This window comes from Fopius arisanus, unplaced genomic scaffold (genome assembly GCF_000806365.1).
Source record: "Fopius arisanus strain USDA-PBARC FA_bdor unplaced genomic scaffold, ASM80636v1 scaffold00039, whole genome shotgun sequence".
NCBI classification, from domain to species: Eukaryota; Metazoa; Arthropoda; class Insecta; order Hymenoptera; family Braconidae; genus Fopius; species Fopius arisanus.
Genome location: NW_011887778.1, coordinates 1,013,226 through 1,026,058, shown reverse-complemented (window position 1 = coordinate 1,026,058; position 12,833 = coordinate 1,013,226). Strand labels below are relative to the sequence as shown.

Sequence of the window (12,833 nt, the reverse complement as noted above, 5' to 3'; positions counted from 1 at the left end):
TAATCTCCGAAGTGATCGAGAGCATCTGGGACAGGGTGGAATCACCTCCACCTGAGTCTCCTCCGTACGCCCTCCACTTCCTGGAGAGCGAGGTCTTCTCGGTGAGAAATCCTGGATTCTCTTATCACCACGAGGTAGTCGAGGAGCTGAAGAAGATGTTTCAAGTTGCAACGGGGAGAGACCCCTGGGCTTTATCTCTCCATGAACTCCAATATCATATTCTCCGGCTGGATGACGTCAACCTGAGGTCGGGGATGCTGAGTAAATTGGGGAAATTGTGTCGAGGCCTCAGGGAACCCTCGAGGTGGGGGACATTAACCGGGTCGAGGTACCATATTGTGTATAATTTAGTCGCCGGGTTTGTGGGAAAATTTTCAGGGGTGAGTGAAAATGTTAAATCGCACTGCAGGAGGTGGAGTGGATGTCAAGGGGGTCAGGACGATTTATCAGGGTGTTTATCTTGGGGTATTGGAGGGGAATCCCAGACGTACGGGGAGTCGGAGGGAGGTGACAATGGGGTGATTGCACTCACTGGCTCCGGGAATTCTAGTTTATCTGGGGCAGAAGAGTATTGGGACACTGGGGGGGATTATAACGAATTTTATCACGAGGTTTTTTACGCAAGGATTCATCAGCTGTTGGGGGACACTTTGGAGATGATATCAGCTGGTGTCGATGGAATTTGTCGACTCGGAGAATTCTCACATGAGAAATAAAATGTTTTTGAATAAATTATTCATTTCATTGTATTCATTATTGGATGTTCATTAATTATTATTATTATTTTTATTGTTATTATTATTGATTTTTAATTTAAATTGAGCTTGAATTTGATGAAAATATTTTCGCATAGGAATAATTTCTAGGGATTTCCTAATAAAATTCTGATTTATCCCATTCCATTTTTTTTTTGACTGATGCAAAATCCAAATGACACGAGAAAAATGAATATCTCAATCATTTGTTTTTCTGCCTCTACCTTTCAATTAAATTACACTGTAAAATTAAAAAATCTGTGGTGAAAAATTCTCAGTGGATTTGGATATTCTCTTTTTTTATGAAACATGGCATTATCAGTACCGGAATTTCTGATATTATGCGGAAGTCTCTTCCTAATTGGTGAGTATGAATTATTCAGTGGACAACCTCAATGCAGATAATGAGACACCGAATCTCCGGCGGATGCTCTCCCCGAAAATAAAAACTGTCATTAAAATCGTGATTTAAAATGAAAAAAAAAATGTTGAACCAGTCCTGCAATGAGGGAATTATTGATTAATTAATTGAGAAATTATTGTAGACAGCTTGTCTTCCGCAGGATTTCTTATTCTCGAAGTGATTAATTGGGGTAAAATCATATCTTCCCTCGGAAGCAATCACGAGTTGGAGGTAGCAGTTGTTGAAAACTCCGACTGTGAGGATGAACGTGAAAGTTTATCTCGGAAACACAGCGAGAATTTCGAATCTCCGGTGAATATCATACCTCGACAGGCTGTGGTCATTGAAGTTTCTGAGCCGCTCAAGTGGTGCGGACACTCGGTACCACCAATTGCCATGACAATGTCCAACAGTGGAGATACAGGTGACGAAAAACTTCAAATTCAATTGAAACATGTGCTCCTTTCGCACTTCAACTTTCACATTTTCCGACAACCATCAATATACTCTTAAGCAAATATATACTTGACATGAGTAGAAGCTGTCCTGATTACAACAACTAATTTAAATTTATCCCCAAAGTGACGATCCAAGCATTTTGGACTCGTGGCCTAGTTCCAAGTATTTTCGGAGGCCCTTTGAAGCGGACTTATCAACTCCACTCGATCTCCTTCCGTTGGGGTGTGTCTGATCAATCCGGTAGTGAACATTGTATCGATCAAGTGAAATATCCCTTTGAAATGCAACTCCTGCACGTAAAAGAAACTAATCCGCAGGCAATTGTCGACGAGAATTCCGAGGATATTGATGCAACAATTGTATCATATCTCTTTCAAGTAAATTTCTCATTAAATAATAGCGGATGACAGCTCTTGATGAGCAGTGATATGTGATCTGAAATCGAGAGCAATTTATGGAGAATTTAATGAATATTCCAGATCAAAGACAACGATAATCCCCTACTCGACCCCATTATAATGAATCTCTGTAGAATTCAAGAGGCAAATGCAAAGGTTTACATACCCCCATTTCAGTTGGACACTGTATTTCCATTATTCGAGAGAAAATTCTACAGCTACAGCGATAAGTTGAATCAACCATTCGGAGAAATTGCCACATGGATAATTTATCCGGAGCCACTGCCTCTCTCAGCAGCTCAAGTAAGATAAAAAGACTCGTCGATTTTCAGAGATGAAAATTAAAATTAAAAATTATTCCTTCAAAGATTAGAGAGATAATTGGAGATAATCAGAGATAATTAGAGTAGTTTGAAAATGCCATTTTATTTCGTATTTATTTTCTCATTTTTACTCTCATTTCGTCAAATGAATTAATCTCGTGGTCCCTAGATGGAGGAATTGAGAAAAATTTCCACAGCGACTTCCAGACCAATGAAGAGCTTTGACGAGCAAGACCTCTACTACCACGAATAATTTTCCAATTAATAGACTCATGTTATTACATCTTTATACGATGAACAATTTATTTCTTATCCTTACACACGTGTTTCTAATCTTACATCAAGATCTCCCTCACAGAGACCTCATCAACACTTAATGAAACTCTAAATCCACTGTACACACAGAATATTTATCAATATTCACCTATATTACAGTAAATCAAATGCATTAAAAAAATTCAGCATAACAAATGCTTTAAAAAATATATGCGCCAATCAATTTATTCATTTGTCGTTTGAAGTAGAATTTTATTAAAAATATTTGTGTTTATTTTCTGCTCTTTCTCATTTTTTTAATAGTTTGAGACTTTCATTATTAGCGGATCGTTTCATCTTCCGGCTTTTGTTATTGTAATTTCACGTCGAGTGGTGGAATGTGACGAGGCTCATTCATTCCTTGCGATAGTATATTTTTTCAGTGTAGAAAATGTCAAAATATCTCTGCAAAATGGCGATCGAGAGGAGTCCTATGAGTTTTAACTCACGGATTAGTGGAAAATCAAATAAATAAATTCGGTTCCCGCACAGATCATTTTTTTTATATTAAAAACATCATAATTTGTGTAGAACAGAGAATTCAATCTCCAAATATATGACGTGAATTTTAAAAAGAAAAATTATTGGAAACTCTCGGCAATTAAACCTCATAGTCTTCTCTTAACGTGAATCAATTAATTGCAGTGATTGTTCATGGATTATGACCTCTGAATTAATGCTCTCCTTATAATTATCATTAACTTCAAATTTTCAATCGTCAAAAATGATCAGAGAAAGTCCAACGCATTTGAATTATTCAAACTCCTAATAATCAATTTTATGTACACGAAATGGTCAAATGTCGCAGGCAATTTTACGAAGAAAAAAAAAAATCGAACAGTTATTCGTTCACAACACAATCGACTCTACATTATCTCGTTGCACTCGCACGACATTTCAGTGTTATCGTCGAAGAAATTGACGTTCAAGTGGCTCTTGTGGGAATATTCACCTGCTCCAGGATTCTCCATTAATATCTGTCTTGTTTAAAGTTCATTATCGGTTTTATACATTATTTCCCGAATTCTTGGTTCTTTCTTATCCATAAGGACCTCATTTCAATTCACATTTTTGCCCAAAGTACGAAATTTCCACTGGGATATCATATACATCTGCCGGACGGCCATCAGAGCAAGGTGTATCACCATTATGTGAATGAGATGGGCTCTTCCTTTTGTTATCCACCATTTTGTATGTCTCTCATTGTTTTGCACATCAAAGTTGATACAATGATACCAACAGTCTGCGAATAGATAATAGGGCATGATAAATCTATGTGATTTACCAGAAAAATTCAAGTCTAATGATGAGTTTTTCAGAGATATCTTCGCAATTGAGGGGAATATTGAAAATGGTAATGAGACATTTTTTGTAGAGTTCACCGAGAGCTACAAAAAAGGTACTGACATTTTTCAGCTATTTATGTAAGTGTTGGAGGTATTTACGAAATATAGGAGATTTTGTTGCTGAATTTCTCAGTCTTTGAATTTCTAGAGATAGTTTACCTGAATTGCTGCCATTATTAGCCCCATAAAAACAAGTTTGAGGCTCTCATATCGCACCCACACCGTCACTTTTTCCATACATCCCTAGGGCATAAGGAAAACTGTAGAATAACATGAGGTGCAAAGAATTATGAATAATGTAACGAGGGCTTCAATGGATTTCAATAAAAAAAGCTGTTCATGCACGATTTAATATCGCAATCATTCTGCATGATTATTCTGCTCCAATATTTTTAATTAGAATAGTCATTGCCATTGATTATTGAAAATAAATAAATTAATTTATGGAATGAAAATTTCGCAAGAGATTTCACTTTGTTCTGTTTGATTTTATCGGGAGTGAGTGAATTTTCGGTGGAAAAATGTTCAAAAAATCTTGAACAGACTTTAAAACTCTGGAAAAATTCTGATAATTAAAATCCACCTCTTTGTGACGGTATCCTAGCTGTGCCATTGGATCGTCAGACTGACATGCGATTTCATCCTTAGGTTGCGGCACCACCCAAGGCTTTTCATTCTACCAGTAAAAAAAAACAATGAAAGAATTCGTTATCTCAAAATATCACCCTTTTAGTGAAGAATTCTACTTACATCTTTGTGAAAGACCCGGGAAACTACACTCATAGGACTCCCCGCGTTCTTTACCTACAAAAGTTTTCACGTGAAAGTACAACGATAAAAGCGACAAAAAAAAAAGGCCAAGCACTTTATCTCGAGGCAAAAAATAAAAAATATGATAGCATTACTTAACTATGAAAGAAAGAACTGAAAAGCCCGAAAGGAACTGAAAAGGTGAAAACAAAATTTAATTTCGTGCATAATGTCAAAATCATGAAAATAAATATGACGGTAAGAAGAAAATCAGACAGAAACGGCCGTGACATTTTCTGCTGAAATCACTTGATACCGATATTCAAGGGTTAACGCTTCAGAAATTCATAATTGCAGTTTGAACCGTCAATGGTAGAGAGGAAAATCCTTCACCTCGTGGTTCTTAAGTATACAACAAGTGAGAGGGACTCTTCTATTTATTCCTGTCAGCTTGAAGTCTCTCCACCAGGCAGTGCCATTGTAATCACTATCCCCATAAATCCCACAGCAATTGAACTGAAATAATGGAGATATCAGTGGAAAACGTCTATCGATTGATTGAATTCGAAGGAAGAACTCACAAATTTAAAAAAAAAAATGCGGAGAAAACATGAAACGTCAAAATGACATTTGTTAATGGAATAATTCAATTGATAATTTAAATACTTCAGCCTGTGATAAATTGAATTCAAAATCAGTCATAATTTCATAATATTTTTTCTCAAGTGGAGTGTTTCTTGAATATTCAATCGCTACCTTGTATTGGGAATAATCGAGACTCTGTGTAAATGCCAGATCACTGGTGGAATCGTGTCCGTAGTGATCTGCAAGTCTCTCCAGTAATCTCTCTTCTAGTCCAGATATTCCTCGGTACGCTAAAAAACCCCCGACGGCTGCAGTTGCCAATTCTGTTATAATGAGGACCACCAGTGCAACCACGTACTACAAATAAATAGAACGAAATAATCATCGGTACTCAATAATATGAAGTCCCAATAAAGTCTCGACTATCCAATTATTTCTTCAACAAAACCACTACTCAAGGAATACTTCTCCAATCAAATTGAACAATAACATTCCCTCCTAATTGCTTCCACAAGAGCTCTCTTGGTTGATGAATAATTTATCCCAGCAGGTGCATACATATTTAATTACTTTGACTTCCAACTAATTGCCGATCTCATTGATATAAAATTCGAAATGGCTCATCGACGAATATTTGAAGTGAGTAAAACTGATAAAAAAATGCGAGTTGGAAGTCATTGTTTTATTACTCACCGCCGTTATTATGCATTGGCTTCCGTACAAAGATGCTCGACATCCTACAAATCCCACTGCTAGGACAATGAATCCTAATCCTAGGAGGCTGTATGCAACGATATGAACTGTGTAATGGGGTGATGCACTCCGTACAAATAGATTCAGCAGGTGTCCATTGCTGGGCTCGAGCAACAGCCAGACACCAATAACTACCACCATAAATCCAGCCAACTGCCCACCAACCACAATTATTCAATTAATTCAGTGGTCAATTAATCAATAGCAAATTGAAGTGAAGCCAATTTTTACGCGTACTGAATTTTAATTTGTGACACAAAAAAAAACAGGATGAGGTAAATACTAAAATCACTTCAGTTTTCGTGATGTGGAATTTATGATTAAAATTACTGAACTAGGTCATTTTTTAAAGGAATTCCTCTTCGTGGGGTTCATTGTGATTGAGCTGCGAATATTTTGTCATTGTTATACTGACCTATGAAATTTTTTTCTACAACATGCGGGTAACGGTTATTATAATTTTTTCTATATTCAGTGAAAAAGTGCAGTTAGAATTACGATTAATTACCCATATCAGCAAGTTGAACATAAAGAGAGAGATCTTCAGGTACTTCATCGCGAGTTGTCACCGATGTCATGCAGTACTCATTGATCTGGAAATTATTTACATGTAAAAGGCGGTAATCAGTCGCGAGTGAGTCACAAATTAATTTAGGTAATGGATAAGCCTCGAAGGATATCTCCGAGCCCGAGGGTCGTAACGATTTTTATGTCAAAACGTTACATGCAGATCTGATTTCACTCTACAAAGACCGTCCCACCAAAATTTTCGATATCTTTCTTAAACTCCGATTCTCTTAGATATTCCTTGAAACGTCGACTAGGAAAATGGGAAAAAATTATTTTCACATCATCCGAAATCTAATTATCTTGAAACAATTTAGTATTTTTACTTCCATATTTTATTGAAGAGAATAATTCATATTTTCATTGAACAATAAAAATTTGAACTCATCAAAAAAATTTTGGCGGTAAAACCCTGAGGATTCCATTTTCTACAAAATATTCCATTTTCATCGGAGATTTTTTTTGAATATTTTTCCTCGAGAGGAGAAAATATCGAAAACAGATACGTCATGCACTTTCATTATTAAAAACGTCAGGAGTTATTTATTCGTTTCATTTGCCACATCAACGGTCACTCCCGGATATGAACGGAATTAAAAAATTAATCTAATTTGGAGACGGCAAATTCCCGGAGAGAGCGTGTTGACACAATTTCTGCTAGAATACATCACACATTTAATTACACTAAAATAAAAAAACCAGAAATTCAATGGAATAAGTGGTCGTAAAAGAATTCACATTCATCTCGCTGCACACCATGAGAAACACGAGACCCTAGAGCTCTTCAAAAGGGTTTAAAACCATAATTATGAAAGCTGCAATATAAAGATCCTGGGAAATTACTTAAATACTACACCCGGAGAACAGCTCGACAATCCCGCGTCGGATGGAAATTAATTAAAAATCTACCTCGACATGCATCAAGTTCCACTTCAATAATTTTATTCCAGTAAAATCCTCAATTTTTAATCCCTAAAAAGGTGAAATGATATTTCATTACCGCTTAACTATTTCCCAAAATTTGCAAATTCCCCTGGAAAAAATACCCAAAACTAAAAAAAATCTATTTTACTCAGTAAATTGCACCACTTCACTGCACAATTCGTCGTGATAAAGAACTCAAATAATTCTGAATAATAAAAAACGAAGTGAACGATGGATTTATGAAGAAATAAAGCCGAAATCGCGAAATCCTTACTAGGTGTCAAAACATTGTTCACAGGTGGGCGAATCTATTGATTATCATTTCACTGGATTATAGTAAATTCGCTGGGATTGGATGTAATATGGAGATAAATCAATGAATACGAGGGTAGAGTGTTCACATATTCGAATTGTTCGATGGAATACGTGAAGTCGCGAGGAGATGATGGGAATGGAAGAGCTACGAGTGAGTTTTTCCGTGTCCACGTTCGAATTCCATCTGCCCGGGTTGATCACCACCCGTACCTTCCACCACCAATTCTCTTACCTCTAACATTTTGCGATTGCGCTACAACGCTCCAGATGCGTCTGCGTGGAGGCTGTCTTGTCATCCTGATCTTCTCCACAGCATTCACCGAGTGGAATCCCTTCCACATCGACAACATTTTCATTCGATTCCTCGTGATATCTCGATTGGCATCAGAAAGAGGAACCTAGGTCTGGAAAATGTATTCAACCTGAGGAATAAAGGAAAACAGCCCTTTTCGCTAATTAAATTGCAATCTGAAAAATTTCTTCGCGGAGCTATAGGCGAGAGGTAAATAGGGTGGAACATGATAAATTCAGAGTCGTTAATTAATTAACAAATTTTATACAATTTTATTTCACATTTCTCTCCACTTACACATTATTCAACCATTACTCTCTGTAATAATATAATTATCATATCAAAATAGGCATCACGAGTTTATTCAGATACTGTAGACCCAATCAAATGACTGAGGGGCTGGGGTGGATTAGAATTTATCGCATTAAACTCAGTGCGAGCGAGACTTTCCCGGATGTATGCGTGAAAAAGCTGAAATTACAACTGTAGTTTTTAACAAAAAATTGGCAGTACTCGCAAACCCCGAGGGATATTGTTGAATCGTTCTACTGCAATCCCTTGAATATTTTTTTGCGACGTATGCAATCATCGAAAATTCACTTCCATCGACTGCGATTGCTTGTTCAACACATTAATAACAATAATAATTACTCATGACAATAAATTAATCGTAATAATGAAAATAACCCGAAAAGAATTATAATTGTTACACCGACGTAAATTTACTCACAATGAAAAGTCTTTGTAAATGACACAATTTGAATTATCTTGAAGGCAATCTGATACTTGAAAACTCCACCGTATGATGAAATTTTGAATTAAGTACATCACGGCTAATTACCTGAATAAATCATTAACATGAGCAAACCTCGAATTGTTATAAATAATAAAAATATGATACACAATAAAAACACGTAATGAAGGAAGATGAACTATTGAATTTCCAGCATTTCGTTGGAAATCCTATCGTCCTATCAAATCACCTTCATCACATTCCCCACACATAGCCATGTACAATTATCACTCACACAAGTAATCATCCCTCAATTATGCATTATTTTCACACGTTAATAAACTAATCACTTAAGCCTATGGGACGGCAGCTGACTTGGCACATAAAAATTGTGTGTCAGCCCACACAAAGTGTTCATGCACTCGAGAATAGTGAAAAACTATCGAGTATTTGATTTCATTGATTTTCTCCATAAAAATTTGAAGAGAACACGTGTTGATTCACACAAGGTCTTCACCCTCGCAATACAGATAAATAATATCACAAGAATGAAGAGGGGATAATTATAATTCAGTGGTGGTTTCCACTGGACTCTGATCTGTTAAATAAGAAAATCCGAGATGTGAGTAATCCTTTCGTTCCCTGAATGTCACGTTGTCATTCGATGGACTCGGATTCAACAACAAATCGTTGTGATTGAACAGTGGATTTAGAACAGGTGTATCAATGGTATTTATTGTATTCGTATTGCCCACATTTTTTCGACCCATTGTGGAACGTTTTAACGAGTGAACACCAGCATCTGGATGATTTCCAGTGATGCTGGAGGCACGAACTGTCGTCGCTGCTTCAGAACTCACGGGACTCTGTTGACCTGGAAATTTTTAATTGTCCAGTTGTTGAATATTTCACGAAAATTTCACCGCGAAAATTAATGACCAAATAATTAGGCGGTTTTACGATTGTTTAATGGGGAGAGCACTTGCCTGTACTGCCACTGTGATCTTTGGTGATGTAGCTGACATTGTCCAGACTGAATGCGTGATTTTTATTACTAAAATCAATCTGCAGATCGTTGTAACTATCGTTATCATCGTTTGGTACACTCATTCTGAGTACCTGAGTCTCGTACTCTTTGAGATCGGTTTCTACGAATACTGGATCGTAACGAGGCACTACGTACATACGCTGCATGCGATCTTTGTACGCTTTGTACCTGTCACAAGATTCGTTAATCAGTTTCAAAACAATTTCGTTATAAATCCCCTCATGTTTAATACATTTTAATAATTCGTGAGAACCGCTAAATTCAACTTCCGAAAAACTTCGAATTCACTATTTTTTACAATTGAATCGGTATCGGATTCCAATCGAATTAATAAACGAGAAAACTCACGAAATAGGACAAACTCCAAACTGATTTCCATTCACGAGATTTTCTGGTAAAAATTTCACGGAGAAAGGGAAAACTATCAACAATCTTTTCAGCGCGAAAACCATTGGAGAATTAATCTGCATTAAAAAAATCGACGGCGATCGATAAAAAGTGGAGGTGGAAGCCGCGAAAGGGGCAATTAACAAAAAAAAAGAAAAAAAGTCGCTCGAACTTCAGAAGCAATTAAATCTCAAACATAATGAGTGCAGTGTTCATTAGCATCATCACGAGATTTATAATTGAATTGGTATCGAATTTCAATTACCTTAACGAACAAAGAGTTAACGGAGAACTTACCTAGACCATGATACGCAGATATAGATTATTCCAGCGATGCCCAGTACAAGAATAATGCAGGCAATAATAATGAGTGCGTACGGAAATACTTCACCACTAAATGCAACTGCTGTCTGAGTGCGTACGGTATCTGGTGCTGTTACTGGTGCATGTATCTCAATGGCATTTGCACCGAGAGCAGCGGAAACATCGAAAAATATCGATGATACCAATGCCTTGTCCACCAACATTCTGAAAATTAATTTTACCCTGAGTAAACAAGCTACGGACGTCAATTCATATTGCACAATTATTGTTCATCAACGTTCAATTACTCGTCACCGATATTCGTAACCAATCAGTTTCATTCCACCATTTTTATCGCTATTTTTACCCCGAAATTAATGAAGCTTTTGGATCGTCAGATGTTGTCTACTAGACTGAATAAAAACGTTCAATTAAACGTATCAGTCTCGTCATTGTCCAAGGCCTGCAGTTACGTAAAATAAATACAACGATTTTGCGAGTAACAATGCGACTAGTTTATTCTATTGAGTTATGGGGAATTGCAGGCTGATGAATATTTATTGTCAACGAATTAATTTTATTTCATTAGTTAGTGACTAATCACTGATATTACGTCACGGAGTTGACTCTCGTTTTCGTCCGGTGGATGTTATGTTTAAACTTTGACTTGGGGACGTTCCCCAAGTTTTTTTATAGTTTTTATTGTCTTTTTCGTCTTTCCTCCTGTAAATATAAATAAATGACTTTTCCACCAACCTTTGCAATAGTGAGCTATTTCTATCGATAATAGTTTCAGTCTTGGGATCAATAGCGTAAAACCACACGTCCGAGTCTAACGGATGGCTCTCGACAGTCCCATTCTTCGTAACAGTCTTTCTCACAGCAATTTTGTCAATATCGATAATCAGTCGCGATTTCTCTTCTAAAATCCTGACAATCTTGGAAGCGTCCTTCTGCACAGAATCGGGCGACGCGTCCCGAATAACTAAAACGAGTAGATCTTCCTCATCAATGAGATTCACGACAACTCTCGCCTCGGCACTGTGAAATCTCGTCCCATTAGGATGATCTCGCACTCGTACTTTAAAATTGAATGGAAGTTCCTCTTCACCAACGTTATCCAGGGTCGCAGCTGTCTTTATGATGCCCGAGGAGCTATCCATCATCAAATACTGAGTGCCACGACCCTCCAGCATCTTATACTCCAATTTGCCAAACTTTCCGTTGTCTTTATCTTGAGCTTTCACTTGCAAAACTGTCGAGGAAAATTGTGCGGCCCTCGGGATTGATGCGAAGTATCGGCTTTTGCGGAGATTTAAGGGATCATCCGGAAATATAAACTCCGGTTTATTGTCGTTTACGTCTAGCACTTGTATTTTCACCTAAAACGAGGAGTTCGATTCGTTAACAAATGAGATGTTATTCCTTGCGTCATTGAATCGAAAAATTACCGGACACAATCAATACCAAATTGCTAGAACAACTTCACGTCCTGGTGATTTATTCACCAATTACTACTTAAGATTCGAGTTTTACATGGAAATGTGATTAATCTGCTTACAAAAGCCTGAGTAATTACCATAGTGGTATTCCTGTGAGAATTTAATAGACCAGAAGACGATTCCAATTTAATTTTGATCTGATAGCTCTCGGTAGTCTCATGATCGAGTCTCCCCTTCTTGAGCTTCAGTGCGCAATTTCTCTCCTCATTGATTGTTGCCTCGAACAATCCCTCCTCATTACCACTGTAAATTTCACACGTCAAAGGGGTAGAGTCATGCGTATGACTGTTTATAACGGTTAATATTTTTATGAGTGTATTGTCCTGGGCATCCTCAGGCACATCAACATTGTAAGAGTCCTCGGCAAAGCCCAAACCAACTTCTGGGGCCACAGTTGCCACATGACGTACATAAATTGGCACTGTTGTTACCGATGAAAGCTGAGGCTCACCGAGGTCGTACGCCCTGACGTCAACCTTCAATAAAAATTACTAAATTGTACTTCAATTCATTTAATCAATGTGAAATTCGATTCCTCAATTTGTCCCCGTAATTTACCTGATATTCCGAGTCCATTTCTTTCCGCAAATCATCACGGACTGTTAGTGCCCCAGTATCTGGGTCGATTACGAAGTACTTCTGGGCTATTCCCCGACCGATTATCTCGTATCGAAC

General features: G+C 37.3%; 3 protein-coding genes across 12 annotated transcripts in view; 1 reads left to right on the top strand and 2 right to left on the bottom strand.

The window, feature by feature from the left end:
• Window positions 1–989: 989 nt before the first annotated feature.
• LOC105266581 (carbonic anhydrase 1) lies at window positions 990–3,820 on the top strand. Its single transcript, XM_011304871.1, has 5 exons — window positions 990–1,119; window positions 1,319–1,582; window positions 1,741–1,994; window positions 2,097–2,318; window positions 2,508–3,820. Exons 1-5 carry the CDS (start codon window positions 1,065–1,067, stop codon window positions 2,589–2,591), a joined length of 879 nt encoding a protein of 292 aa, XP_011303173.1. The 5' UTR covers window positions 990–1,064; the 3' UTR covers window positions 2,592–3,820.
• LOC105266582 (leukocyte surface antigen CD53) lies at window positions 3,653–8,144 on the bottom strand. Of its 8 annotated transcripts, none has more exons than XM_011304874.1 (11): window positions 7,727–8,063; window positions 7,498–7,626; window positions 6,596–6,680; window positions 6,028–6,240; window positions 5,506–5,691; window positions 5,143–5,265; window positions 4,910–4,942; window positions 4,750–4,803; window positions 4,583–4,675; window positions 4,159–4,242; window positions 3,653–3,896 (listed from the first exon to the last, which is right to left on the bottom strand). In XM_011304874.1, the coding sequence occupies exons 3-11, from the start codon at window positions 6,641–6,643 to the stop codon at window positions 3,831–3,833; spliced, it is 900 nt and encodes a 299-aa protein (XP_011303176.1). In that variant the 5' UTR covers window positions 6,644–6,680; window positions 7,498–7,626; window positions 7,727–8,063; the 3' UTR covers window positions 3,653–3,830. The 8 variants fall into 8 exon arrangements, with proteins under 8 accessions (XP_011303176.1, XP_011303175.1, XP_011303180.1 ...); XM_011304873.1 differs by having other exon boundaries at window positions 7,498–7,783; window positions 7,853–8,063; XM_011304878.1 differs by lacking the exons at window positions 7,498–7,626; window positions 7,727–8,063 and adding an exon at window positions 8,126–8,144.
• Window positions 8,145–8,433: 289 nt separating this feature from the next.
• The window catches only part of Cad99C (cadherin-99C), a 66,141-nt gene continuing 61,741 nt past the window's right edge, over window positions 8,434–12,833 (bottom strand). For all 3 annotated transcript variants that reach the window (XM_011304865.1, XM_011304868.1, XM_011304867.1), the window contains 6 exons: window positions 12,717–12,833; window positions 12,236–12,634; window positions 11,413–12,038; window positions 10,651–10,881; window positions 9,905–10,134; window positions 8,434–9,792 (listed from right to left, as the gene is read on the bottom strand). In XM_011304865.1, coding sequence (XP_011303167.1) covers window positions 9,482–9,792; window positions 9,905–10,134; window positions 10,651–10,881; window positions 11,413–12,038; window positions 12,236–12,634; window positions 12,717–12,833 — 1,914 coding nt within the window. In that variant the 3' untranslated portion in view covers window positions 8,434–9,481. The remainder of the gene's footprint in view (window positions 9,793–9,904; window positions 10,135–10,650; window positions 10,882–11,412; window positions 12,039–12,235; window positions 12,635–12,716) is intronic.

What these genes read in the sequence shown, in the direction of transcription:
- LOC105266582 (XM_011304878.1), bottom strand. Translation starts at nt 6,643, where the DNA reads ATGAAGTACCTGAAGATCTCTCTCTTTATGTTCAACTTGCTGATATGG. An exon ending in TCGATTATTCCCAATACAAG is followed by an intron (nt 5,266 to 5,505) that starts GTAGCGATTGAA and finishes CCATTATTTCAG; the next exon opens with TTCAATTGCTGTGGGATTTA. An exon ending in TTTCAGTTCTTTCTTTCATA is followed by an intron (nt 4,804 to 4,909) that starts GTTAAGTAATGC and finishes AAACTTTTGTAG; the next exon opens with GTAAAGAACGCGGGGAGTCC.
- LOC105266581 (XM_011304871.1), top strand. Translation starts at nt 1,065, where the DNA reads ATGGCATTATCAGTACCGGAATTTCTGATATTATGCGGAAGTCTCTTC. An exon ending in GTCCAACAGTGGAGATACAG is followed by an intron (nt 1,583 to 1,740) that starts GTGACGAAAAAC and finishes TTATCCCCAAAG; the next exon opens with TGACGATCCAAGCATTTTGG. An exon ending in TGCCTCTCTCAGCAGCTCAA is followed by an intron (nt 2,319 to 2,507) that starts GTAAGATAAAAA and finishes CGTGGTCCCTAG; the next exon opens with ATGGAGGAATTGAGAAAAAT.